At 46.7% G+C, this 26,799-nt stretch overlaps 1 protein-coding gene across 4 annotated transcripts in view; it reads right to left on the reverse strand.

Moving 5' to 3' along the window:
• Nucleotides 1-248: 248 nt before the first annotated feature.
• The window catches only part of LOC147025463 (interferon-induced protein 44-like), a 111,694-nt gene continuing 85,143 nt past the window's right edge, over nucleotides 249-26,799 (reverse strand). For all 4 annotated transcript variants that reach the window (XM_085886463.1, XM_085886462.1, XM_085886461.1 and 1 more), the window contains 3 exons: nucleotides 11,409-11,509; nucleotides 6,034-6,199; nucleotides 249-1,693 (listed from right to left, as the gene is read on the reverse strand). In XM_085886463.1, coding sequence (XP_085742589.1) covers nucleotides 1,686-1,693; nucleotides 6,034-6,199; nucleotides 11,409-11,509 — 275 coding nt within the window. In that variant the 3' untranslated portion in view covers nucleotides 249-1,685. The remainder of the gene's footprint in view (nucleotides 1,694-6,033; nucleotides 6,200-11,408; nucleotides 11,510-26,799) is intronic.

The following is a 26,799-nucleotide window of genomic DNA, read 5'->3' on the forward strand; positions in this document are numbered from 1 at the left end:
TGCTGGGCAGTTGACCCAAGCTGGTCCTATACTTACACAGTACGTTTTGATTGGCTCAGACGTTTCATGTCACACACAGTGCTTGTCCACCATCCCTTGTTTATAGAAAGAGTCAATGTCAAAGATATTCTGAAGCCACACAAGCCAAACACTGATCTGAAGAGCCACTATCCTATATCCCTCCTGTCTCTTCTCTTTCCCCTCCTGAAATGGCTAATATCAAATGGGATGGAGCTACTGCAAGAGCATTATTTTTGAGAATCAATTTTATTTTAAAGTATTGATAGCATGCACAGGCCCCCCTAACAAACGGACGCCAACGTTGTCAGACGGAATTAAAACCCGTCATTCTTGTTACAAAAACAGCTAAAATTGATGAAAAAGCGGCCGAAATTGAAACCAACATAGTAATTACGGTCGCAATAGCAAATATAACCGAAACCAACACGTTTATTCCACACGCAAGAACGGTCGTGACGGACACAAGAACGGTCAATCCCGAAATAGAACGGTGGGGAATGGAAGCAACATCGGTTATTTCCGTCGCGAAACGGCGGAGACCGAAGCGAAAGCGATTAATTCCGGTTACCATAACGTGGAAAACATGGCGGCTTGAAAAGTTCTTGAAGTTATGGTAAGTTAACTTTAACGTAGTCTGCCTTTAATATATCATGTCTGTAAATTAAAACCCGTTTGTGGTACGGGATGTTATACAAGCAGCGATACATGTGCCCTCTTGACTTAATGTGTGGCTGACATTTTATGTAATTCGTGCCCCCGTGCTGCAGCGATCAGTGACGATTGATCGTTTATATTTGCAAGAGGTAAAATTTGATAGTAATAATAAATTGCGAATTCCAATAAAATTACAAAGTTAATATGAAGTAAAAACTGTAAAGAGATCCCATACACGATCCGCTATGTTGAAGTGGGCATACACAACTAGCGATCCTTCACTCGGGGGCTCGAAATACAGGCAAACCAAACATTATCATCACAACAAAATTCGGTTTAATAAATTGTTAAAACTACATCAGGTACTACCCACTATATATTATCGATATTACATTTATGTTCAAGGCACAAGCACTAAAAATTTACACACCGTAACAGGTCGTTCTACTGCATCCACCGTCTTGTTCGCACAACAGTAACCGGAATGAACCGCTTTTGTTTCGCTCTCGGACGTTTCGCGACGGAAATAACCAATCTTACTTCCGTTCCCCACCGTTCTATTTCGGGATTGTCCATTCTTGTTTCCGTCATGACCGTTCTTGTGTGTAGACTAAATGTGTTGGTTTCCATTATATCTGCTATTGCGACCATAATTACTGTGTTGGTTTCAATTTAGGCTGCTTTTTCATCAATTTTAGCTGTTTTTGGAACAACAATGACGGGTTTTCATTCCGTCTGACAAAGTTGGCGTTTGTTTGTTTGGGGGGGGGCCTGATGCAATAGCATCATAAAGCATCAAGAACAATTAGATTGAAAAGGTACACTGTATATATAAAAAAACAACCTGAAGCCCAAGTTACATTTCCCAAAATGACTATTTATGTGGCTCTGTTGTTCGGAAAAACAACAGTTTTTAACATTCTTGGAAGAAAAAAAAATGAAGGATAAGAACACCGAGCACTATAAAGTTGAAGGTTTGCTTGATTGAACAGATCTGATACTTCTTCATCTCAGTCACCTGTAAAATACAGAAGAAAATGGTTTAAGAAAAATGTTTTACTTCCACAAAGTAAAGAAAAAGACGAATCACAAACATCATCTTCAGATTCTCCAGTATTATGCAAACAATCATGTTTTCCTCTTTGCTGCAGTTTCATGACATTGTAATCTGTTGTCGTGTGGACCATCCCCACCAGATTATGTATCACCACAATGTCGGCAGTTCCCCAACAAACCATTGCCAATGCTCTGAGGATTAACCAAAGCCATCACTTTTACTCACCAACTGACGGCGAGTGGTGAACATTCATCTGTACTTCAGCAGTCTAACACATTGGTAATAAATCAGTATTACTACCAATCCAGCCCTCCATTAATACTGTTGCGGGCCGGGGACCGGTGGCGAGAACGACCGCGAGGTGGGGGAAGTTACGTCGTCTCCCACCAGACTCCCGGAATTGTAGGCCGTCGTTCATGGATAACTCCGTGAGGCGGCGGGTCACTTAACCGACCATGGACGCCAATACCACCACCGCGTAGCATAGGGTCTTTTTGTGGAGAACCAATTTACCTAATTAACCATGCGGTGTCGTCTACCGGGGAACCATGCCCTCGGCACGTCTTGCTAGAGCCGGGTCACTCTACCGACGACGGTAGAGTTCCAACTACCAACCACCAACTCCGGTTCGGGTGCAGTCGAGCGGAACTGCCAAAGCCGTGCCAGCTCGGATGAGCATATTAATGGGAATAAAGACCTGGCTAAAACTCAGATCCGAACCATGCTGGACCAATGAAAGAAAGGACGGAAACAGACTGGGAACATTTCTACAATTGTTTTATTTACAGCAAGAAGGACACAGAGCAAGCTTATCGTGGAGAAACAGGAGATTTACAATGATCGAAAACACTTATGCAGTTGTACTTAGCAGACGGCACCACACACACAGACGAAAATAAAACCCAGGTGAATTCCAAGGAACCTCGCAGCCAGGGAGAAAGACGAGCTGGGGTCACGACTCGGCTCGGTACCTGCACGTTGGAGGGAGGTGGTGCTCCGTGGTGCGGCACCAGCCACTGGTCGTGCAGCTCAGCCCACAGTCACACACGTGGGGCTCGTGTCCACGGAGGATCCCAAGCAGAGCAGAGCGGAGTCCCAGGGTGGGGATCAGGGTCACGGACAGGACCCAGCGAGAGACCCGGTCAAGGTCGGGTGTCCTCAGTTGTTATCGGAATCGACCAGACGGATTGCTCCACCAACGAAGAACAGCCATGCACCACCACTCACAGACTCGTGAAAAAGCTCTGTTTGTCAATCCTCCTCGTACACCGAACTCAAGACTCCAGCAAAACTCCAACGAACGCCCCAGCAAATGCAGAACTGAACTGAGCCTTTTGACTGAACTCCAATGAACGTGCATCTCAGAGGGTTCCTTCATAGTCCATCGATCTCCCTCAGTGGGGCGGGGCCTTGGTCAAAACTGACTTCACTGTCCGCCCTGATTGGACATGGCCTCCATGGGTCCGCCCCTTCTGAGCGGGGTTTCTGCCATGCCAGGAGCCCGCCCCCTCCACGCGTGACTGCACTCGCCAAAAAAAGGTACCTCACAAAGATTTCGTCTTGGAAAACAAGAAAAAGTTACTGTGGTTCAAATAAGAGGGGAAATAAAGATTTATTACCCTAACTAAAAAAAGATCGCAATGCACCCCTTCGAATTCCCACTACACACAAGGAGGGGTTCTGTCTACACATATACTTAACGGCATAACTAACTTCAGGGCACCTGCATGTTTGATTGCATACGGTTCCTAGAACTGTAACAATACCAATAAAACCTCAATGTCAGTGTGGAAAAAATGGTGGGTTCACAAAGAACATGCCATCTCTTTAATAAATAAATAATATATTATCGTTTCAGATGGACCGTTAGTTTGAGCCGACGGAGCCAGAGGTCTTATAAAGGCCTCCGCAGATCCCGAAACGGTGATTAAATTTCTGCGTTCAATATTACAATTATATTCTTCAAGGATCACCCAATAAAAGCTGAGCTTGTTGGTGAAATGCGGGGAAGGCAAAAGGTGGGAAAACTTTTCTTATAATTACGAGTGATTTTTTAAAAAGAAATGAGACACATAGAGTCAAGACAACAATACCTGGATTGATCTGGCACAGGGGGATAGACAAATGGGAATGGTAAGACATGAAAAACCAGACATGAACACAAGAAGGAATAAAGAAATGCACGGTGGTGCCAACTACCGGATTCTCAGAATGACGAAGAAAGGGGGACAAGTGAGGGCTTGGGGCAGACATTAGCTGATTTTGCTGAGCAGATTGCTGCAGGATGATGTGGCATGTTGCAACGAATGGCAACAAGGAAGACGAGTTGCGATGCTGGGGAGACATTGTCCCCTGTCTCTGGCACCATGCGTCCTCCTTCAGTGACAAAACAGAAGGAGAGCAAAGAAAAATTCCATATCTTAAAGGAACAAGGCTCAACTGCTTGCACCAGTGCGGTCATGGCCTTCGTAAACTCTGGGACAGTCTTCTTGGGAGATGAGACCCATCATTCGCTACCCACTGCCTGTGGGTGTCACCATCTTCTGGGCCATACCGCTCCATAGGAGATCCCTGAACAGAACAAAAGTGCTCCGTCCACACCCAGAGCCCTACAGCATACTATGCTGCAATGGCTTATGTTGTGCTGGCCAAACAGCCCGTGAGTTTTCTTTGAAGTGCTTTCGGCGTGCCTTGCTGGGTGCCACAAGTCCTCATCTGGTCTCCCGTATTACAGGAGGTTACACACGGTACAACGATAATGTATTCTGCTCTATAATGCATGCTCACTGCCTCCTCAATAAAAGTATTACAAGACAAATTATCTCTGACAAATATCCTGATTTAAGGAGAAATTTAACCTACTTGATCACTTGGTCCATACTATTCTGAAGACAATATAGCTTAGACCTCTGCCCCACCCATATTCCACATTACAATATTATAGACACAGAACAGAGTGCATAGATTCCCTCACAAAAAGACAGTGCAACAATTAATAAAGGAACAATACTAATTACACAAAGAAATTAACCTCCGACTATGTCAACAAACACACACAATAGTCAAGTACTCAACGCAGGCAAGTAATAGAGGAAAGAATTGTGTATAGAAGTCTAAAAAATGACCGTTTTTACAGCCATTTTTCCCTGCTGTGCAGGGGTTGGGCTTTTTCTTGAGGCAATGTTTTATGGCCGGATGCCCTTCCTGACGCCAACCCTGGTCACCTCTTACGACACACAGGGATATCCTTCCTGACGCCAACCTGGTCGCCTCTTACGACACACAGGGATATGGTACACCTATTCCAACTGGGGCATACACCGGGACCAGTGCACTGGTACTCATTTCGCCGACCTCGGAAGGATGACAGGCTGAGTAAACCCCCTGGTGTTAATTCAGCAGCCAACGGGGCTTGAACTCAGGACCCTGGGATCCCAAGCCGCCACCCTAACCACTAAGCCAACACCAGGCTTGTATAGAAATCTAAGATGTTGCATAACTTATAAGTGCTGGTATAGTGGGTGGATCCACACATCAGTTCAAAGCATCACAGCGAGGCTGCAAGGAGTGGAGCTTGGACATATCCCACCAGTAAGAGCCTTTTCACTCCAAGAGCTGGATCCCCACTACAAGAGGAGAGAGCCAGCAAGAAGCAAGCACGTGCTTTTATTGCCAGATTTACCCCTCTCCGCGAATTGATGGTACTCGAAAAATCACTATTTCACTCCAGAACGAGCGTTCTCTGCACTGCTCTCCCACCCACCCACACAAACTAATCTCTGGCCACAGTGGTCTCTCCACATTAGGCACAGCTGACCAATCACTGACCCCAGGCTTACTCCGATCAGGGAGCAGGAACAGTACAAAGCCCCTCTACCATAAGCAGCTCTACCAAAATATCCCCAAAACTGAATATTAAAAATATTATCACCTGCCAACATGCATTTACAAATGACGTTTTGCTTGTTAATGTTTTGGATTATTCTTCCTTTGGCCCCAGAATAACCTGAGTTAACTTCAATTCCATTTCAACTCTTTTAAAAATCATCATTTGATCATTTTCATTTTGGTCATTCGGCTCGAGTTTCCAGAACTCAGCACATTGCACAGTTTCAACGTGATGTTATTTCACATTCATTATTTATTTATCTATCAACATACATCCATAAATTTTACATAAACTTTCACACACATAGACTTGGACAGAATGTGGTAATACAGGCTCATATGAAGTATTCCAGAGTGTGCAACTGTCATGTTGTAGCAGGTTTCATAAAAACAAAAACAAATGTATATCTCACTGTTTATGTTCTCGCCAATGAAGTCCCCAGCGAAGTTGATCATGTGTTTGAAAGAAGACAACATCAGGACGTCCATGTTGGTCATTGTCTCCACTTGAGTGGAATAATTTACCACAGGGAAGACACAGTTCAAAGGGATTCCGAGTTTATGTGAAACTTCATTCATCTGATAAAGACACGATTTTGTTTGTGTATTTATGTAATATAATGATTTGATAAAAGAATAACAAAACTATTCAAATACCATCAACCAAAAGTGTTGTATAAGTTGTGGAAATCCATTTCGTCATTCAGTTTAAGTTGTGGCACACTAAGATCGACTTTATGAAAACTCCAACCTTTAATAATGCAGATTTCTTTACACAAGGAATTCAATGATAAAAAGGATAATGGTGATGGAATAAAACCTAGTAAAACGATTAAGATAAATTATCAATGAGAATAACAAGACAGGTTGGAAGCCTGGATGTGCCCCGCTGCCTCCCTTCAAGACTTGGTCAGAAAACCCCATTATTATCCCTGTCCATATTTTATCCTACAAGCATTCCAAACCAACTTACACTCTACAAGTTGATACATCACATTCTCCTGATCTTTCATCGGTGAAACATTCTCCCTGAATGAGTTGTATTGAGCTTTTCCCACGAATCCTTCAATTATGTAACCCATCATTCCTGAAGTTTCTTCCATATTTACCACTCAGCTTTTTGCAAACTCACTGACCTCTGCCTCCATTGTTTGTCTGCTACCTCCTTCACGTATGATGGTTCATCAGTGTGTTTTTTTCTACCTGTTACCCAGTGGCAGTTAGTCCTATAGGCTGCATAGGCTGAAACCTAAGGCCCGGATGTCTTTGGGGCCTGCCAAAATATGTGTATAAGTAAAAAAATAACAATCAAACAAAAGTATTTCAGAAAACAAGATCCATCTATATATTACGAAAACTCTCATCTTGTATGTATGTATATATGTATGTATGTATGTATGTATGTATGTATGTATGTATGTATGTTCCCAAAATACAGCCAAAACGGTACAGGATAGCGCAAAAATTTTATGACCACCTTACTCACCATTCTCCTGCAGTGTGCAGTATCAAGTTTCGTTCAAATCGGGCAACGAAAAAATTATTAAAAAATCAATTCCCAATTCAGTCAAGTACTCTTCGGGAGAATTTGATCAATGCAAACAACCTCAGCGGTATAGTTCACTGGAGCTATGTTTCTTTTTTTCTTGAAATGATTTTTTTATCAACTGCTGTCACAATGGGAACCCAATGGGTTCATGGGCCATCGAGTAAAAATTAAAAAACATGAATCCGAAAGTAAAATCAAATTTAAAAAAGAAAACGGAAAGAATTTAGCTTTTTATCACATTAAAACTAAAACTAAATAATATCAACATGAAAGCACTTCCGCCACAAATGGATGCTCTAAAAATCCATATTAATAATCGAAAAAGAAAAGTAAAAATTTTAATTTGCGACATTTTTTGTCTGCGAATTCATTAATAATATCCTGACTGTCAATTTTATGCAAATGGTCTGACTCGATGTGCATCAATGAGAAGTAGCTCAGCTTTTTGTCTTTCATTGTTGACCTTAGATAATTAATTCTTGATTCGTTTTAGAGCAGAAAATGATCTCTCTCCACTGCAGTTGGATACCATCAGGAAGAGGTACATTCAAAGGGAAATATTGTTGCGAATCTAGAAACCATGAGCACACACAACATTCAGGTCCTATAGATTAGATATATCGGAAAGTATGTGTTTTATAGATAACTTCTTTGCCCGTGTTTCGAGGGTGAATAAATGTAAATGCGCTGTGAGTTACTTTGATGGGGTTTTTCTTTTATTTTTACACCTTCCCCCCGCTCTGACCGGCGACATTGTTCTTCGTGTGTTCGACCACGAACATGGGCGGGGATTCGCATCACCTCGGCTCGAGACTCCGCCCACAATGAGAGGGGTGGGCCCCCTTGGCCAATCAGGGACCTCACCACCTCAGTTCAAGGCTCCGCTCAGAATGAGAGGGGTAGGCCCCCTTGGCCAATCAGGGAACTCACCACCTCAGATCGAGGCTCCACCCAGAATGAGAGGGGTGAGCCCCCCTGGCCAATCAGGGACCTCACCACCTCAGATCGAGAGCGGGGAGGGCGGAGACGTTCCCCCTCCCCCCGAAACAGGGTGAATAAAGACCCGGCCACTGATCTTGGTGAGGTACATCTGGTACATCTGGGACAACATGGTACTTCTGGTCTTGGAGCACTCTTGTCTTGGTCGTCGTCATGGCCTTGGTGGTCGCCATTGTGGTCGTCGTCTTGCAAGGTTCACCTTGCTGGAGCGCTCGCTCGTCTTGATTGGGCTCGTCGTGCTGGTCTTGGTGGTTATCGAGCTGGTCTGGACACCTCGTCCTGTTGGGCCTTCATCGTCGTCGAGGACAGGTCCAAGATAGACGACTCTGGTATTTAGCTCGCCTGTCCCTCCGAGCTGAAGGCTGCAATAAAGGCTTCAGCCACTACTTCTTTTGGGTGTGTGTGTGCGCGTGTGTGTGTCCGTGGGCCCGTCTCCGAAGTGGAAAACTGTTTAAGTGTTTTTGCTTGTATATACGTGCATTATTAGTGTTCGGTTTAGTTCTGCTCTGTGTTTCCCCTTTCCCGATTGTGAATAAATACCCTAATTGTTGAATGTTCCAACTCGTTCACGTCTATTATTTCATTGACTGAGCGTGCTGCGTGTTGGGAATTAGCAAGGCTGTTGTGCCGTTGTAACAGGGTATTCGGGACCAACGGAACTCGGCGATCAAACCGCTCGGATCACACACGGAACAAGCACCCTAAGCAGCTCGTTCCGTACAGGTGCCGTCGAGAGTGAATTTCCATGGTAGGTTGGACCACGAGGGTATTTAGGTAAATTGAAATTGGCAATCGACCCTACCCCATGTGGTCTGTTTATTGGCGAGTTCGGTCCAAAAAGGGACCCGTACTTTTCCAGAGTTTTCCGAAGAAGTACAATCTGAATTCCGGGCGATCGGTCGAGCCGACTCTGCAGCTCCATCTTGCGGTCGTGCTCGCGGCCGGCACCAGGCCCCGCAACAATATATATACATTGGGAAAAACTGAAGAGAGGTTGTTTGACACAATTTGCTTAAACATATGAAGTTCAAAATTACATTCAGTGTCAGTTCCAACTGCATATACATTAAGTTTCAGATACTCTTTGAACTGAATCAATTCATCTCTAATGCTGGGTGCAAGATCCTTAGGATAGCAAGAAATCAGATGGTGGGCAGCCTGTTTCAATTCTTCATCTTTGAACTGCAAAAGATTTGTCAAGGGTCCATACTTTGTGTTCAGTTCTGAGTGAGCATCCATCCATTAACTCAAGGCGCTTCACAGCTGATCAATGACAGGTAGAAAGACATTGATACGGAATGATTCACGTGCTGAGCCTGACAGGTCAGTCTCCTGTGCTGGTCCATCATCAAACTTCATTTCGCACTGTGCTTACGTTTTCTGGTTATTTCTTCCTTGTAAGTTGATGTGGCAGTCTTCAGAATGCCATTCTTTTCAAATTCATCAAACATCTCTCTCTGTGATGCAACAAATTCTTTCAGCGAATGAAGAAGTTTTACTGCTGTATACAGATCCAGTGTTCAACTTTGCAGACTTATGCTTGTTCAGTGGAAGCGTTGTATGAGCGTTGTCCAGACACTCAGTGGAATACCTGTCTCAACATTTTCCATTTTTTTCAGCAAGAGCTTTTGCTTCACAGCACACATCTGGTTTTTCATATGGATCCTCAGCCATTTTGTCCAAATACTTATGAATCTCAGAGTATCCTTGATCCAAAGCATTTACACTGGAAGCATGTGCAGACCACCGTGTGTCTGATAGACGTTTGAGTACAGGCAGTTGTTCACCTAATTCCCTCAGAAGCAATCTCCATCGATGTGTAGAGGCTCTGAAAAATGTATTACAATTTTGTATGAAGTCAAAGAAGTGGAAGACATACGGCACACAGTCAATAGCAGATTGCCCAACCAGATTCAACGAGTGAGCAGAGCATAGTACATAGTCGGCTAAAGCGTTTTCCTTGTGTATCAATGCCTGCACACCATTATACTTTCCACTACTATTACTTGCATTGTCATAAGATTGACCTCGCCAGTTGGAAATGTTCAAATGATTTCTCTTTCATGAAAGAGAAAAAACTTTCCACAATATCCGAAGCAGTATGTCCATGCATATCAAGGAACTTTGTGAAACGTTCCACTGGTCTGTCCTTGTGAACATATCAAAAAGTCAGTGCAAGTTTGTCAAAGTTAGCAATATCTGGAGTGGAATCTAAAGATATTGAAAAATATGTCGCTTCTTTGTGATGATTTCATTTCATTTGATGATGAAATCATTTGTGATGAATTCTTTGAATAGTTTCTATCCTATAAGTTCAATCAACTCATCACATGCAGTAGACGTTATGTACAAGACAGAACCTCTGCCCTTTCCGCCATGCGTTTACAAGTGATTGGCGAGAAACGGGTCAAACTGAGCCAGTAGTTCTAATGTCCCAAGAAAATTGCCATTTGAAGGCAAGTTTAGAACCTCATCATGTCAGCGAAATGGTAATCCACGTTCAGCTAAAAATTTGATTGCTGCAACAACTCTTTCCAGGATAGACCTTGGATTCGCACGTTCTGCATTATGTTGTTTTACCACCAAACTGTAAACTCTTACAGTTAACTTTGAACACATAGTCAAGTCGATAGCAGCATTGCGATGCTTAGGATTGTTTTCGTGTCATTCTATACATGAGTTTGCATTTTTCAAATCATTATAGCCACCATGAATAAAAGGGTTCCGGTCCCGGTTCTCTGGATGAGAAAATAGCTTACAAATAAAGCAGAACACTCGTCCAGAGCTGGGTGAGTAACAAAGCCATGTTCTCTCTATTTTCTCACCAGTGACCGAAGCTCTTGCGCCAAACAATATTTTACTCTAGTTTAACTTTTTTGGGTGAAAAATATACTTGTTTTGTGTGCTTTTAAGCATTACTCCCTCAATGAAAATTAAATTTTTAGAGTATATTTATATAAGTGCCCGGTCATACATACTAAGCCGAAGGCCCAGAAAATGTAAATCTGCCACTGCTGTTACACTCTGATATTCTGTAAGTCTACTGACCTTACATGCATGTATGATCAGAAAAACAAATTCATTAATGGTTACATTAAAATAAACAAGGCCAGTTTAATCACAGCGTATTCTTCTTCGAAAATTAGAATGTAGAGGTTAGAATACAATGTCTTCTCCAATTCATCACAATGACAAATTGGATCTGCAAGCCAAGTGAAACAGTAATCATGGAGGCATTACCTTTTCATTGATGTATTTGCTCCTGAAAATGTTGGTCAGATCTTTCTCAACTTCTGGACATGCCTCATCACAGTGGGTAAGGATGGCAACGTGTGGAGTTTCTGGAAAACAAAGATAACAACTGTTACCTTCATGTCATGATAAGAACAGCATAGTGGGGGGGGGGGGGGGGGAATAGCTATAATGTTTTACGATAGTACAGTCTATTGTTGTGTATAAGCAATGACAGCCCACATGAAGGATCCTTCGCTCATCTGCCTCAAATCACGTCCCATGCTCCACACTCGATCGCCCGCTAACGTCACTCTCAGTTCTGCCTCGTCAGTTCCGGCTCATCATTAATTCATTCAAATCCATGCGACTCCCAATACCATACGTTCCTTTTTTCGTGAAAATAACAACTGGTGATGAACTCCCCCCCCCCCCCTTTTCCAAAAAAAAGTAAAAAAAGATATATATATATATATATATACATATGTATATATATATATATATATATATATATATATATATATATATATATATATATATATATATATATATATATATACATATGTATATATATATATATATATATATATATATATATATATATATATATATATATATATATATATATATATATATATATATATATATATATATATATATATATATATATATATATATATACATATATATATATATATATACATATATATATATATATATATATATATATATATATACATCTATATATATATATATATATATATATATATATATATATATATATATATATATATCTATACATGTATATATATATATATATATATATATATATATATATATATATATATACATTTATAAAAAAAAATATATACATATATTTTTTCGCTCCCCGACGAAAATAGGAAGTTTTCGCTCCCCGACGCTTGTCTGTGTATCGTTTATGCTTCTCTTTTTTTCTGTTGATCACTGTCTCATATCCTCGAGTCTTGCAGCAGGTACGCTGATTTAATGGTCTCCAATGTGCAACTTGCTGTGCAATGTACGTCCATGTCGAAGCCCAGCAGGGGTCTGATGAGTTGGTGCATATCTTGTCGCTCAAGACGTTTGCAAGAAGTCGGGTACGAATGATTTCCAGGGCTTCCCTTCGAGATTTGCAGTGTGTAAACAGTCCTTAAACACTCTGTTGAATCGTTCTATCTCTCCGTTGGCTTGTGGGTAATATATGGAACTATGGCAGTGTTTCATGTTTCTTTCCCACAGGAATGTTTCAAACTCAGTTGACTCAAGCTGAGATCCATTGTCAGAGATAAGTTCCCACGGATTTCCTTCACGACTGAATACTGGAGTCAGGAACTTGATAACTGTAGCAGATGTTCCTTGGGACGTAAAGGCTACTTCTGGCCATTTGCTGAGGTAATCAATTAAGGTAATGACATAATGACTCCATTCGGCCGTTATCAAGTGGTCCCACTATATCGATGGCAAGCTTTTCCCAAGCAGCATTACGAAGTGGAACTGGTTGCAAAGGTGAACCCTGAGTGACAGCTGTTTTATCATGCATTTGGCAAATAATGCACGACTTGATGGCAACTTCAACTTGGGAGTCCACCAGTAGACCAGTGGAGGTCACGCAGCCTTTGTTTAGTCCATACAATACCTTGACACATATCATGGGCAAGCTGGATTAACTTGGGTTGAAGTTCTGTCAGCACTATCACAAGGTGAGTGCCCCGAATCAAGTAATCCTCCTGTTCAGCCAGTTCATTCTGAATGTGAAAGTATGGAAGTACAGTTTGGTCAATGCCATTCACAGTGCAAGGCCATTCTCTGGAGACATATCCTCGCACCTTCTATAGAATAGGGAATCCATTGCAAGTTTCTTTGAATTGTTCCGCAGGTAGAGCAGCGCAGTCACCAGACACTAAAGCCACCATTTCTACATCCAGTTCATGGTAAGGCTCTGTCATGGGGAGTGGTCACCATGATAAACAGTCTGCAGTCACATTTTGATGGCCAGGTTTGAACACAATTTCATAGTTAAATCTCTTCATGTTCATGCAACTCGCAATAGCACATCTATGTACTCGAGCAGGATAGATTTGCCCCTGTAACTAGGGACACATGAGGAATAAGTTTAACGTAATATGTTACCTGGGGATGTCGTGAGAATCCATCACAGAACAGTGCATGGTGAGGACTTCATTGTGCAAAACCTACAATCCACAGGCGAGGCCAGGTGAAGGTCTTGAGGGAAGTGAACATGGACAAATAAAAGCACGATGTGCAAGGCTTGGGGAATCTCCGCACTGACTCATTTGAGGAGGACTGCGCACCTGGTGGAAAAGTGCGCCTGCAGCAATGGCATGGGAAAACACTGAGTGGGCGGAACAATGTGGAGGCACCCCTCTCGGGAGGTAGAACAGTCAATCACAATACCATCTGCGTGCTGAAGGATGGTCCTTTGCTGAAAAAAATCCACGGCCATGTATGTCCGACCAAGCTGTTACCTCAACATCCTCACTTCCTCTTGGCTTGCGATATCCCTCAGCTGTGGAACATCTGCCCAGGACTCTGCTTGTCAGCTTGAGGTCACTCAGTTCGCTCTTGATTTGTCGCTTCAGCTCATTGCCAATTCATACAGCCATGGTGCCATATTCATACAGCCATATCAAAGCGCCATGGTGACAGCTGACTACCAGGATTTGCCATAGCAAACAGGGATTTGGTTGCCCATTCAATTGGAAGTCCTCACCTGTCCTCACTGTTCATGTGAGTTCAGTGTTGGTGCCATTCGGGGGATCTACTTTTAATTGTATAATTTGCCTCTGCCACCGAAGGCAGAAGGAGGTTATGTTTTCTCACCCCTGTCTGTCTGCCTGTTTGTTTGTTTGCTGTTTGCTTTTTTATCTGTTTGTGTGCAGGATATCTCAAAAAGTTGTGGATGGATTCGGATGAAATTTGGGTGTGTGAGAAGGATGAACTCATTCGATTTTGGTGAAGATCTGGATCGAGCTGCTCTAATTTTTTGAGTGATACAAAGCTTTCATCCGCAGCCTGATGGAGTACTGCTCCCTCCTCTGAGCTGGTGCTCCCGCCTTCCACCTTTCTCGACTTCATGCTGTGGAAACCAAGGCATTGAGGATCATGGGTATCTCCTACTGAACTCTTCTGCAAACCTATGACGAACCAAAACTCTTTCCTTCCCTCCTGCATAACTTCCATCAACCCAGCTTCTGCTTCAGGCACTCCCATCCTTATGAGCATTTCCATCACCATCTCTCTCAGGACAGTGTCATAAGCCTTCTCAAGGTCCACAAATCTTAATGCCATTCCCCCTTGGACATACAACCTCTTCTCCACCAACTATCTAAGCCTGGTGTTGGCTTAATGGTTAAGGTGGCTGGCTTTAGATCTTAGGGTCTTGAGTCCAAGCTCCTCTTGTAACATTGAAATAACACCAGGTGGGTTGACCAAGCCTGCCATCCATCCAAGATCAGCAAAATGAGGACCAGCTTACTAGTAACAGAGATACTGCATCAGCGTCAAAGCCATGCTTCGAGAAATGATGCAACCAGCATCTGCAGGCTCCATATGAAAAAACAACCAACTATCTCAGCAGAAACATCCCATCCATTGCTCATCTACTCTCTTTAAACATCTACTCTCTTCAACCCAAGTTCTTCACCTATCTTCTGCGCTGCCTTCCTGTCATTTCCTCATCTTCCCATTCAGAATCCTCTCTTGTAACTTCATGACATGACTTAGAAGCATGATGCCTCAGTACTTCCAATCATCTGGAATGCCTTCCTTCCTATTGTTACAGTTGTGGAAATTCACAGAACACCATTCAGGTTCCCCAAAGATCAGTTTGTCGATAAGTGTGTGTTCCAGGTTAGAATTCCCCACCGATGTGTAACGGGATTTGTTCGTGTGCCGGGCTGTGAACCTTTGAGGTAGTGTTATTCTTTTCTGTCTTTTGTTTTAAACAATCATCTCCTCACCATCTTCTCCACAACCACCATCATCTCCTCACCATCTTCTCCACAACCACCATCATCTCCTCACCATCTTCTCCACAACCGCCATCATCTCCTCACAATCTTCTCCACAAACTGCCATCACCTCCTCACCATCTTCACCACAACTGCGTGAAGCCGGTGATTCCAAACATGACCGCGTGAAGACGGTGATTCCTAACACGGCCGCATTTGACGGCAAGATCGGATCAAAACGGCGAAAGGGGCAGAGCCAGCCAGGGGTGAAGGAGCGAAGCCCCGGGGGCTATAAAGGGCCGCGTTCACTCACTGACAAGAAGTTGAGCGGTTGAAGAGACGTCGAGTCATCGAAAAGAGTTGAGCGGTTGAAGAGACGCCGAGTCGTCGACAAAGGAGAATGAGTTAGAGAACGAGGTGGAGAACGAGGTGGAGAATGAGGTGGAGTCGGGAAGAGCGCTTGGAGAAGAGCGCTTGGAGAGAGCGCTCGAGTTCGCGCTGCACTGGTGTGGTGGAGTCGGGAAGAGCGCTTGGAGAAGAACGAGCTGGAAAGTTCGGAGGTTGGAGTGTGGGCAGAGACACCTGGGGTCGCCGAACCAGGACCCAGCGAGTCACCAAGAGGGTGGCAGGTAGCCCACTCGGTCTCTCGGAGCCCCTTCGTTCATCCCGGCTCCGAGCAAATTATAAAGGCTCACGAGCCTGTTTCTTCCTTTCTTTCTGGGGTTTTGTATGAAAGTCTGTGGCGCCTTGTCCATCAGTAACAAACTGATTAAGTGCATGTACATAATAAATAGACATCGGCTGTAGGTTTTTGCTCGTGTCTTTTTCCCCATTTTCCCCCATTCATTGGATTGCTTGCATGCCTGTGTTGAAATCAATGTCCCCATTTTGTTAATGTCACCTGCTCGTTGCGTCCCTTCCTACATTGACTGCCGTGGAGCGTTCGGAATAATTCGCTGGCTGATTAATTATAAGCCGATAAAACGTACATCTGGTCCGACGGGGCTTGGCGATATAAAACTGCTCGGCAATCGCAAACGGAACGAGCTGCTTAAGCGGCTCGTTTTCGTGCAGGCTCTGTCGAGGTATAAACTCCCGGCATTTCTGTCCGCGTGAATAATTAGGTACATCGACAATTCGGCGATCGACCCTGTAGCGCGTGGACAGAAGAGTTGGCTGGTTTATGGTGTGTTAAAAATACCTGTAGCTGGGTTTCGACGTTGATCCGGAAGCTGCGACTAGATTACCACGTTCGGTGGGCGCGTGCGGCCGCAATCGAGCTGAAGGCGGTCGTCCGCACGCCGGAGTGGCGGAAAAGCACAACACTGTTGTCAGGACGTGGGATTCAAATTCATCCTCCTCCAAGCAAAATTAACGGAACCGGATCAAGGGTGTGCAAGGCGACCCTCTGGTTATATTAAATTCCGAACGTTCAAATTTTTATAACCGATACGCAAAATGGCAGCTCAAGGCGAGCAGGCGCAGCATGGTTTAGATTTATAAATGAACGAATCTATGGCTCAGGACGAAATCACCATGCAGGACACTCCCATTATGCAGGTTGACAATTCCCCGCAAATAAATGCAGAGTGCGAAATGGGCGCAGTGGCGGGGACATGCAGACGCTGCGGGGTGAGATGCAGAACATGGGGCTGAATCTGCAGGCGGGCATGAAAGGCATAATGGCGATTACGTGCGACGAAACGCGGAGGACAGAGCACAAAATGGCGGCGCCACGTGGCAGAGACACCGAACCAACGAAGGAGAGTGTGGATTGTGTCGGTCCCGCAATGGAGACGGGTGAGGTCACAATAATTCGAGAGACATGTTGGGCGAGACTCATGGAGGTGACGGTGACAGAGAGGGAAAAATTAAATGGGGTGACTGAGACGTGTAGGTAGAGACACGTAGAGACAAGGGAGAAAATAAAGGAGACAACGGAAATAAAAACGGAGACACGGGAGATAGAGGGTGAATTAAATGAAACTAAAGACGGACGCATACACATGGAGTTAGCGAGGGACAATGAGGGGAGCTTGGGGAATGTGTCGTGACCCGGTGCGAGCAGCAGGATAGCCTCCTCCAGGAACGAGGGGAGGGAATATGCCGCCTTGAAGTGGATCACGACCATGTGGGTCTGGTCGAGCTTTGTGAGGTTGAGGGGGCGAGTGCTGTGAACGGGTACACGCCGAGCTTGGGGGGTATGAAGACCCCGGGAGGGCTTGTGGTAGCGCGAATCCCCAGTGAGATTGTCCCGGTGTGTGTGTGTGCTTACGAGTGTGGCGAAATGCGTGTTGAAATGCGCGCATAGCGTGGGTGAAATGGCGAGCTTGAGAGAAACCGCGTGTGTGAGAGATCGGTATGAGAGGGAAATGGCGGTTGGTATGCGGGGAAAAGGCAACCGCATGTCCAGGTGTCATGGCGAGGTGTGTAAGCGTCATGGCATGCGGGAGTGCGTGTGTTGAATGGCGACAGAGACGGCACCAGACGAGGGACAAGGGCCGTGTAGCGGCCGTAGCCATTTCAAGGACCGTGCCAGATTCGCACAGCAGCACGCGCAGGGTCCGTACTGTGCTTCGCACGAGGCCACCGCATGCGCGCCTGTGCAAGCTAGATCCGGTCCGGAAACGCCCGCGGTGGATACAAGCCGATCCCGCGGACGGACAGAAGCTAGGCTGGAAATGTGAATTTGGATCGGACAGGTTTTCCAGGCGAGCATGTGTGTAAAGCTCCTTGTGGCCTGCGCCGTGCGTTCTGTTCGCAGAGCGCGCGAAGCGGTCTCCCCGATGCATTACGCGTGCCCCAGCTTGCGTGAGAAAACGCACGGGTTCGGGGTGCGAGTGACGTCATCCGGGATTCAGCGGCGCGGGTTACGGACGAGCAGAGCACATGTGCTCGCGTGGGAAACCCCTCAAAATGCGAGGCTTGCTTGGGAAGCGCAGGGTGACGTCGTGGCTGCACGTATGGTTGGAATCCGGCAGGAGGGGAATCCCTGCCGGATGTTATAATCTGAGAAGGGCCGAGAAACAAGAACAGCTGCCATGACGTCATGGGAAAAGAGCGCCGGTTGCGAATTGCCGCGCTGGTGCGCATAGAAAAAAAATGAGAGAAAAGCAAGCCTCGCCACTTCGGGTAAACAGGATTCCTGGGCAGGGGTGGAAAACCCCCTTGCTTAGGGCACAGGAAGGCACTAGTTAGGGGGAAGGGTTAGTTGAGTTAGACCGGCTGCATGGAGACAGAGGTTGTTCCTCATGGAGTCCGTGGAATGGATTAGTTAGAGGGATTTTAGGATAGATTTAGAAATGGATTTTTGGATTTGAGGACAGAGACAGACTTTGAATGTGTAGTGCGGACATAGCTTAGCTACGTAGAGTAAATGGAACGTGCTTTGAGTATAAGGGATGACGAGGGAGCACGAGTTAGATGAGGGATTCCAGTAAAGAAGAATGGCAGTGTTCAGCAATGTGATGCGAGTTGAGAAACAAACATGTTGAGTGAGTGAGGGCCAGTGGGCCTGTGTGAATGGAGCAAATGTGGTATGCATGGTGCGATGAGTGATTGGGGGGAGGAGCGATTCCCACCCAAGGGACCCCGGGGTCAGTGTAAAGTCAGTTAGTGGGTTCGGCAAATTGACAAAATGGAGGTCGTTTTGCTGTTGGTGCGAACCTAGGCTTGAAACCCGTTTGGAGGGGTGCAGGAGTCCTGTTGACGGGCTGGGAGCATGGCTGCGAACGGTGAGTATCGCTTATTGGGCACCCCGGGCACTGGACTAGTCAGCCGCGGTAGGCCAAGGGCCCAAGAGGGGCCGGTATAGCGTAGTGGGCACGGGTGGGCCCACATGAGGCGGGACCCGGAGCGCCAATGGCCGCGTGGGCAGTGTCATGGGCACGTGCACCAGGGGAAAAAGGCCCGTGGCGCCTGCCTGCCACGTGAGCGTCAAGGGGGAGTAGCCAGGGAGGGCACTCCCCAGTTTTTAGGGAGCTGGTAGGCTCGGAGACAGTCTGAGGGCCCGGGGGTGCCATGGTTGGAGAATCGGCAGAGAGTAGTGCCTGCCAAGTGAGCCACGTGGCCCAGCCATGAGACCCTGCAAGGGCACGAGTGAAAATTGGAGGGCAAGGCCCAAATTTGTGAGGACACCAACACAGGCGACGGGAATCTTGGTTGGTAGAACCAATAGCTTAAGCGACAGGCACTTTTGGAAAGCCCCGGGGTAGTTAGGGAAGTGTACCCCTCCGCACCATCCATCACTTTGCTCTCGGTAGGCCGCTGGACCCACCTTGAGTTAGATCGCTGAGATCAGAGAGGCCATTCTGAGGCTTAATTGGGCCTCAGGACAGGACGCCAGCTCTCCCTTATTCCCTCCAGGAAGGGAACGTAGGGGTTGGGAGTAGGCTCGGTGACATGGTAGGTGAGCTGGACAGAGACAATAAAGGGGGTTAGGGAGACGAGTTATAGAAGGAAAAAAAAAAAAAAAAACAACAAGAAGATGGGGCTAAATTTGCTTTTGCAAACTAAGGGAGTGGGTATGGGCAGAGACAGGCAAAGGCGATAGGTTGGGAGGGAGACAGTAGGGTAGGTCCGAGCCCGCTTTCAGACCGGCCGGCACCACCGCACTCCCTCCACAAACCTCCAGAACGAGACAAGAGGCCGGCCAGCTTCGTATGCCATCCTGTTTGTGCTTCAGCGGCCTGTTCCGGCCTTACCATGCCTTGTCTGCCTGCCTCTGCCTTGACCCCATGCCTGCTCGCCCTTGTGTCTTGCATTTGCCCCTGTGTCCATCCATCACCATTTGTGCCAGGATCATCGCGGAAGTTGCTGGGACTGCGCTGCAGGCAGCCCCGCCGACCATTGTGTTGCTTGCGTCAGTGCCCAGCCAGTGTTCTGCAGGGACTGCCCTGCAGGCAGCCGCACACGGGGACTGCATTGGTGCAGCCTGTGCACCATTTTGTGTTCGCTTGCGTCATCCAGTTCACTTCAGGGGGGAAGCCTGGGACTGCATTGGGCAGCCGGCTACCTTCTTGTGTTCATACCTGCATTTGTTGCATGAGCCAAAGACTGCATTTGGGCAGCCTGGCTCCCTGCTTCAAGAATGGCCTGTGGGATGGCATATGGCCTGCCGGGTTGGGGTGAGTTGCCTCCAACAGCTGCAGACATGAAAAAGTTCTGCGACAGACAACATGGCCTTTTGAACAGGCCCCGAAGACATCCGACCTTCAGCTGCGGAGCTCACCCTAAAATACTGAATAACTTTGCCATGCCCTTTTTCCCACAGGGTCCTGGGCCAAGGTTTAGTGTAAAATGTAGAAGTTTAAGTTAAGGTAAAATTGTACATGAGTTTTACTCCCCCTGCATGTTTGTCACAGCACCGGCAATTTTAGTTAAGTCGTCTGTACGAGTGAGTTTGTTTAGTTAGTTACACAGCCCATAGGTTATTTACTTTTGGGACACGGACACACCAAATGTCACACTCAGGGATCCAAAGGTAAGATGTACGAGGGGAGAACTTACACATGAAGGCACACGAAAATTTGACGACTCGGGACGAGTCTGTAAAAAGGGGAGGAGGTAGTGTTACGGTTGTGGAAATTCACAGAACACCATTCAGGTTCCCCGAAGATCAGTTATGTCGATAAGTGTGTGTTCCAGGTTAGAATTCCCCACCGATGTGTAACGGGATTTGTTCGTGTGCCGGGCTGTGAACCTTTGAGGTAGTGTTATTCATTTCTGTCTTTTATTTTAAACAATCATCTCCTCACCATCTTCTCCACAACCGCCATCATCTCCTCACCATCTTCTCCACAACCGCCATCATCTCGTCACCATCTTCTCCACAACAGCCATCATCTCCTCACCATATTCTCCACAACCGCCATCATCTCCTCACCATCTTCTCTACAAACCACCATCATCTCCTCACCATCTTCTCCACAAACCGCCATCATCTCCTCACCATCTTCACCACAAACGCGTGAAGCCGGTGATTTCAAACACGTCCACGTGAAGACGGTGATTCCTAACACGGCCACGTTTGACGGCAAGATCGGATCAAAACGGCGAAAGGGGCGGAGCCAGCCGGGGGTGAAGGGTCGAAGGTGAAGGAGCGAAGCCCCGGGGGCTATAAAGGGCCGCGTTCGCTCACCGGCAAGGGGTTGAGCGGTTGAAGAGACGCCGAGTCGTCGAAAAGAGTTGAGCGGTTGAAGAGACACCGAGTCGTCGACAAAGGAGAACGGGTTGGAGAACGAGGTGGAGTCGGGAAGAGCGCTTGGAGAAGAGCGCTTGGAGAGAGCGCTCGAGTTCGCGCTGCACTGGTGTGGTGGAGTCGGGAAGAGTGCTTGGAGAAGAACGAGCTGGAGAGTTTGGAGGTTGGAGTGCGGGCAGAGACACTGAGGGTCGCCGAACCAGGACCCAGCGAGTCACCAATAGGGTGGCAGGTAGCCCGCTCGGTCTCTCGGAGCCCCTTCGGTCATCCCGGCTCCGAGCAAATTATAAAGACTCACGAGCCAGGTTCTTCCTTTCTTTCTGGGGTTTTGCATGAAAGTCTGTGGTGCCTTGTCCATAAGTAACAAACTGATTAAGTGCATGTACATAATAAATAGAATTCGGCTGAAGGTTTTTGCTCGTGTCTTTTTTCCCCATTTCCCCCCATTCATTGCATTGCTTGCATGCCTGTGTTGAAATAAATGTCCCCATTTTTGAATGTCGCCTGCTCGTTGCGTCCCTTCCTACATTGACTGCCATGGAGCATTCGGAATAATTAGCTGGCTGATTATATGCCGATAAAACGTACATCTGCTTCGACGGGGCTTGGCAATATAAAACCGCTCGGCAATCGCAAATGGAACGAGTTGCTTAAGTGGCTCGTTTTCGTGCAGGCTCCTTCGAGCTATAAACTCCTGGCATTTCTGTCCACGTGAATAATTAGGTACATCGACAATTCGGCGATCGACCCTGTAGCGCGTGGACAGAAGAGTTGGCTGGTTTATGGTGTGTTAAAAACACCCGTAGCTGGGTTTCGGCGTTGATCCGGAAGCTGCGACTAGATTGCCACGTTCGGTGGGCGTGCGCGGCCGCAATTGAGCTAAAGGCGGTCGTCCGCACGCCGGAGTTGCGGAAATCCACAACACTATTATTGTGACAGTGTGTTAATGTCTTCAGGGTGGATCCTGCTTCCACTTTTCGATTGTAGCTATCTTCATTTGGTTTAGTTTTTCAAGGCTGGAATAAAGTTTGATGACAAAAACCGACAGATATGTTTTTGACAACAAAAAAAAAGAGAGAGATAGAGAGATGAAGAAGAGATGAAGAAGAGATAGAGATAGAGATAGAGATAGAGATAGAGATAGAGATAGAGATAGAGATATTGTTACGGCTGTGGAAATTCGCATTACACCAGAAAGGGCCCTCAGGTGAGATATCACCATTGGTACATGTGAAGTTAGCCCAAACCCGTTGTATGGAGGGAATTTATGTGATCCATCCAGGCTGCGACGCTTTGAGTTTGGTGTTTTTCTTTTTCTATCTCTTATTTCAAACACACAACATTTCAACAACCACGCCATCCCCATCACAGTGCCAACCACACTGCAACTGCAACTACGCCACCTCCACCATCTATGCTACTCCATCTTCGCCACGACGTCCGCTTCCGAACGGCAAACAAGGGCGCCAAGGAAGGCGCTGCGAGGACGCGCGGGTTTTCCCGCCTGTTCTTCCCGCCATTTTTCCCCGCGCTTGGTGTGAAGGAAGAGGGGAGGGCAGCTCGCTGCCGATTGGTGGATAACCAGCGTGAGGCGGTTGGAGAGAGGGAACGCCCCTCTTCGAGAACCCTCTTGAAGGAGGGTGGAGCCGAAAACGGGGGCGGAATGAAGGGCAGAGCCCCGGGCTATTAAAGTCGGACAGGGGTGGAGCACTTTTGGTGCTCTTGCTAACTTCGTCTTCTTCTCTCTCTGGCTCTTGCTCTCTTCGTCTTCGTATCCTCTTCGTGTTGGCCGCTGGCCTGGTCTTCTGTGGTGCGGTCCCGAGACCCCGCTGGCGGGACGGAGCGTCTGCCATTCCCCACACCACGACCTCGAGCAACATCGTTTCCCGTCCCCCCCCCCTTTCTATCCGCGCTGAGATAGCGCCGGAAACCCCGTCCGTGGTGTCGAGCGGTCAACACGTGCCGGCGCGAGGCACGCCGGAGAGGACTCGCCTACCACGCCAGGGATCGGAGTTGCGGCCAGGCGCAACCACGCCGACGGACGTGGGAGAGGGACTCGACGGCCCAAAGGGAAGTCACCAGTTTCTTTTCGGGGTTTTTGTATGGATCTTGTGGCGCCGTGTCTCGTAAAGTAGAACTGTTTAAGTGTTGCCGTGTGTACGCGTATTCGGTTGTAGCTCTGCATTGTTACTTTTGTTTTGGCTGTTATATGTGCATTTTGATCACTGTATGACTGCAAATACGTGCCTTACGTGCTTGTCTGTGTGTGCGTGTGAATAAAATGCTTGCTTGTTGAACTGTTCCCGCTCTGCTTCGTCTCTTTTCCTTTTTATTGACCCTCCATCTTGCATCACGGAAAGGGGTTCGTAGTGGGTGCAACATCCCGGTAATTAACGGAACCATCAAGGCCGATGATAACACCGCTCGGTTATCACTGTAGCACGGAACGGACCGCTTAAGCAGTTCATGTCCGGAGTCGGCCTGTGGCGTGGTACGATCGCCCGATCGACCATCTGCGCAGGTACTTAGGTAGATCGAATTTGGCGAGCGACCCTATCCTTCGAGGGTGGGCAATTGGCACGGTCGTGGTGGGGTTAAACCCCCACCCATGACTAGCTCCCGGCGTTGTTCCGAGAGGGTCACGACAGAATTGTCCGTCCGGTGAGCGACGTGCCGCGATTCGAGTTACGTGGCCGTCCACACGCAGGCGGGCGCGAATTCGCAACAATATGTATAAAAAAATATGGGAGGGAGAGAAAGAGATATGGATCAAAACTGAAACATCATGATGATGTGAGGAGAGAGAGAGTTGGGAGAGAGAGAGTTGGGAGAGAGAGAGTTGGGAGAGAGAGAGAGAGAGTTGGGAGAGAGAGAGAGAGAGTTGGGAGAGAGAGAGAGAGTTGGGAGAGAGAGAGAGAGTTGGGAGAGAGAGAGAGAGTTGGGAGAGAGAGACAGAGTTGGGAGAGAGAGAGAGAGCTGGGAGAGAGAGAGAGAGTTGGGAGAGAGAGAGAGCGTTGGGAGAGAGAGAGAGAGTTGGGAGAGAGAGAGAGAGTTGGGAGAGAGAGAGAGAGTTGGGAGAGAGAGAGAGAGTTGGGAGAGAGAGAGAGAGTTGGGAGAGAGAGAGAGAGTTGGGAGAGAGAGAGAGAGTTGGGAGAGAGAGAGAGAGTTGGGAGAGAGAGAGAGAGTTGGGAGAGAGAGAGAGAGTTGGGAGAGAGAGAGAGAGTTGGGAGAGAGAGAGAGAGAGAGTTGGGAGAGAGAGAGAGAGAGAGTTGGGAGAGAGAGAGAGAGAGAGTTGAGAGAGAGAGAGAGAGAGAGAGAGAGAGAGAGAGAGAGAGAGAGAGAGAGAGAGAGAGAGAGAGAGAGAGAGAGAGAGAGAGAGAGAGAGAGAGAGAGAGAGAGAGAGAGAGAGAGAGAGAGAGAGAGAGAGAGAGAGAGAGAGAGAGAGAGAGAGAGAGAGAGAGAGAGAGAGAGAGAGAGAGAGAGAGAGAGAGAGAGAGAGAGAGAGAGAGAGAGAGAGAGAGAGAGAGAGAGAGAGAGAGAGAGAGAGAGAGAGAGAGAGAGAGAGAGAGAGAGAGAGAGAGAGAGAGAGAGAGAGAGAGAGAGAGAGAGAGAGAGAGAGAGAGAGAGAGAGAGAGAGAGAGAGAGAGAGAGAGAGAGAGAGAGAGAGAGAGAGAGAGAGAGAGAGAGAGAGAGAGAGAGAGAGAGAGAGAGAGAGAGAGAGAGAGAGAGAGAGAGAGAGAGAGAGAGAGAGAGAGAGAGAGAGAGAGAGAGAGAGAGAGAGAGAGAGAGAGAGAGAGAGAGAGAGAGAGAGAGAGAGAGAGAGAGAGAGAGAGAGAGAGGGAGAGAGAGAGTTGGCAGAGAGAGAGAGAGAGAGAGAGAGAGAGGGAGAGAGAGAGAGAGAGAGAGAGAGAGAGAGAGAGAGAGAGACAGAGAGAGAGAGAGAGTGATGGGAGATACACAAACAGCAGGGTTGAGGCACAAAATAGGAGTGTTGGAGAAAATAAAGATGGAATGTGGGGAGAGAGAATATGGGGGGAGGGGGGGTTAACAAGATAGATGGAGAAGCAAAGTTTCAGCAAATAAAGAGGTGGGATTGGGTGGGGGTGGGGGGGGGTTAATGGGAATGAATGATAAACATCACTGTTTTTGATGGGGAATGAACTGTGATGGTGGTGAACAGCTGAGTTTTTTCCGAATGAAAAATGTGCTGTACTTGGTTTGTGCTGACAAACAATTACAAACTTTATTGTTTGCCAGCAGGAATGGAGTACGGTATATTTCCGAATACTTCCACAATGGTGACCATTTCCTGCCACCGAATCCACAGGACCTTTCTGGAGGCTCTTCGGATGGAAGCCTTCAGATTGATTATCGACACAGCTCATGAGTCTTTGTTTCGTCATTAAACACCAGATACAGAACATCAAATTCACATCACATGAGGAAGGCAGATAACTCTGTGGAGCTGTTGAACAGCTCCCAAGATGAAAGCAGCCATTTTAATAGGATTACCTTTTCTTAAAATTGAATGTAGCATTTAATTGAGGAAGCCAAAGCATTTAAGATGCTCTCAGTAAGCTACCATTTCTGCCTGTTGGTAATCAAAGCAAGTCGGATATCTATCTATATCTATATCTATATCTATATCTATATCTATATCTATATCTATATCTATATCTATATCTATATCTATATCTATATCTATATCTATATCTATATCTATATCTATATCTCTCTCTCTCTCTCTCTCTCTCTCTCTCTCTCTCTCTCTCTCTCTCTCTCTCTCTCTCTCTCTCTCTCTCTCTCTCTCTCTCTCTCGAACACCTCTCTCTCTCTCGACCACCTCTCTCTCTCTCTCTCGACCACCTCTCTCTCTCTCTCGACCACCTCTCTCTCTCTCTCTCGACCACCTCTCTCTCTCTCTCTCTCGACCACCTCTCTCTCTCTCTCTCTCGACCACCTCTCTCTCTCTCTCTCTCTCTCGACCACCTCTCTCTCTCTCTCTCTCTCGACCACCTCTCTCTCTCTCGACCACCTCTCTCTCTCTCGACCACCTCTCTCTCTCTCTCTCTCTCGACCACCTCTCTCTCTCTCTCTCTCTCTCGACCACCTCTCTCTCTCTCTCTCTCGACCACCTCTCTCTCTCTCTCTCTCTCGACCACCTCTCTCTCTCTCTCTCTCGACCACCTCTCTCTCTCTCTCTCGACCA

Source organism: Eptatretus burgeri, chromosome 6, assembly GCF_056783735.1.
Source record: "Eptatretus burgeri isolate ZD-2024b chromosome 6, Ebu_testis_v1, whole genome shotgun sequence".
NCBI classification, from domain to species: Eukaryota; Metazoa; Chordata; class Myxini; order Myxiniformes; family Myxinidae; genus Eptatretus; species Eptatretus burgeri.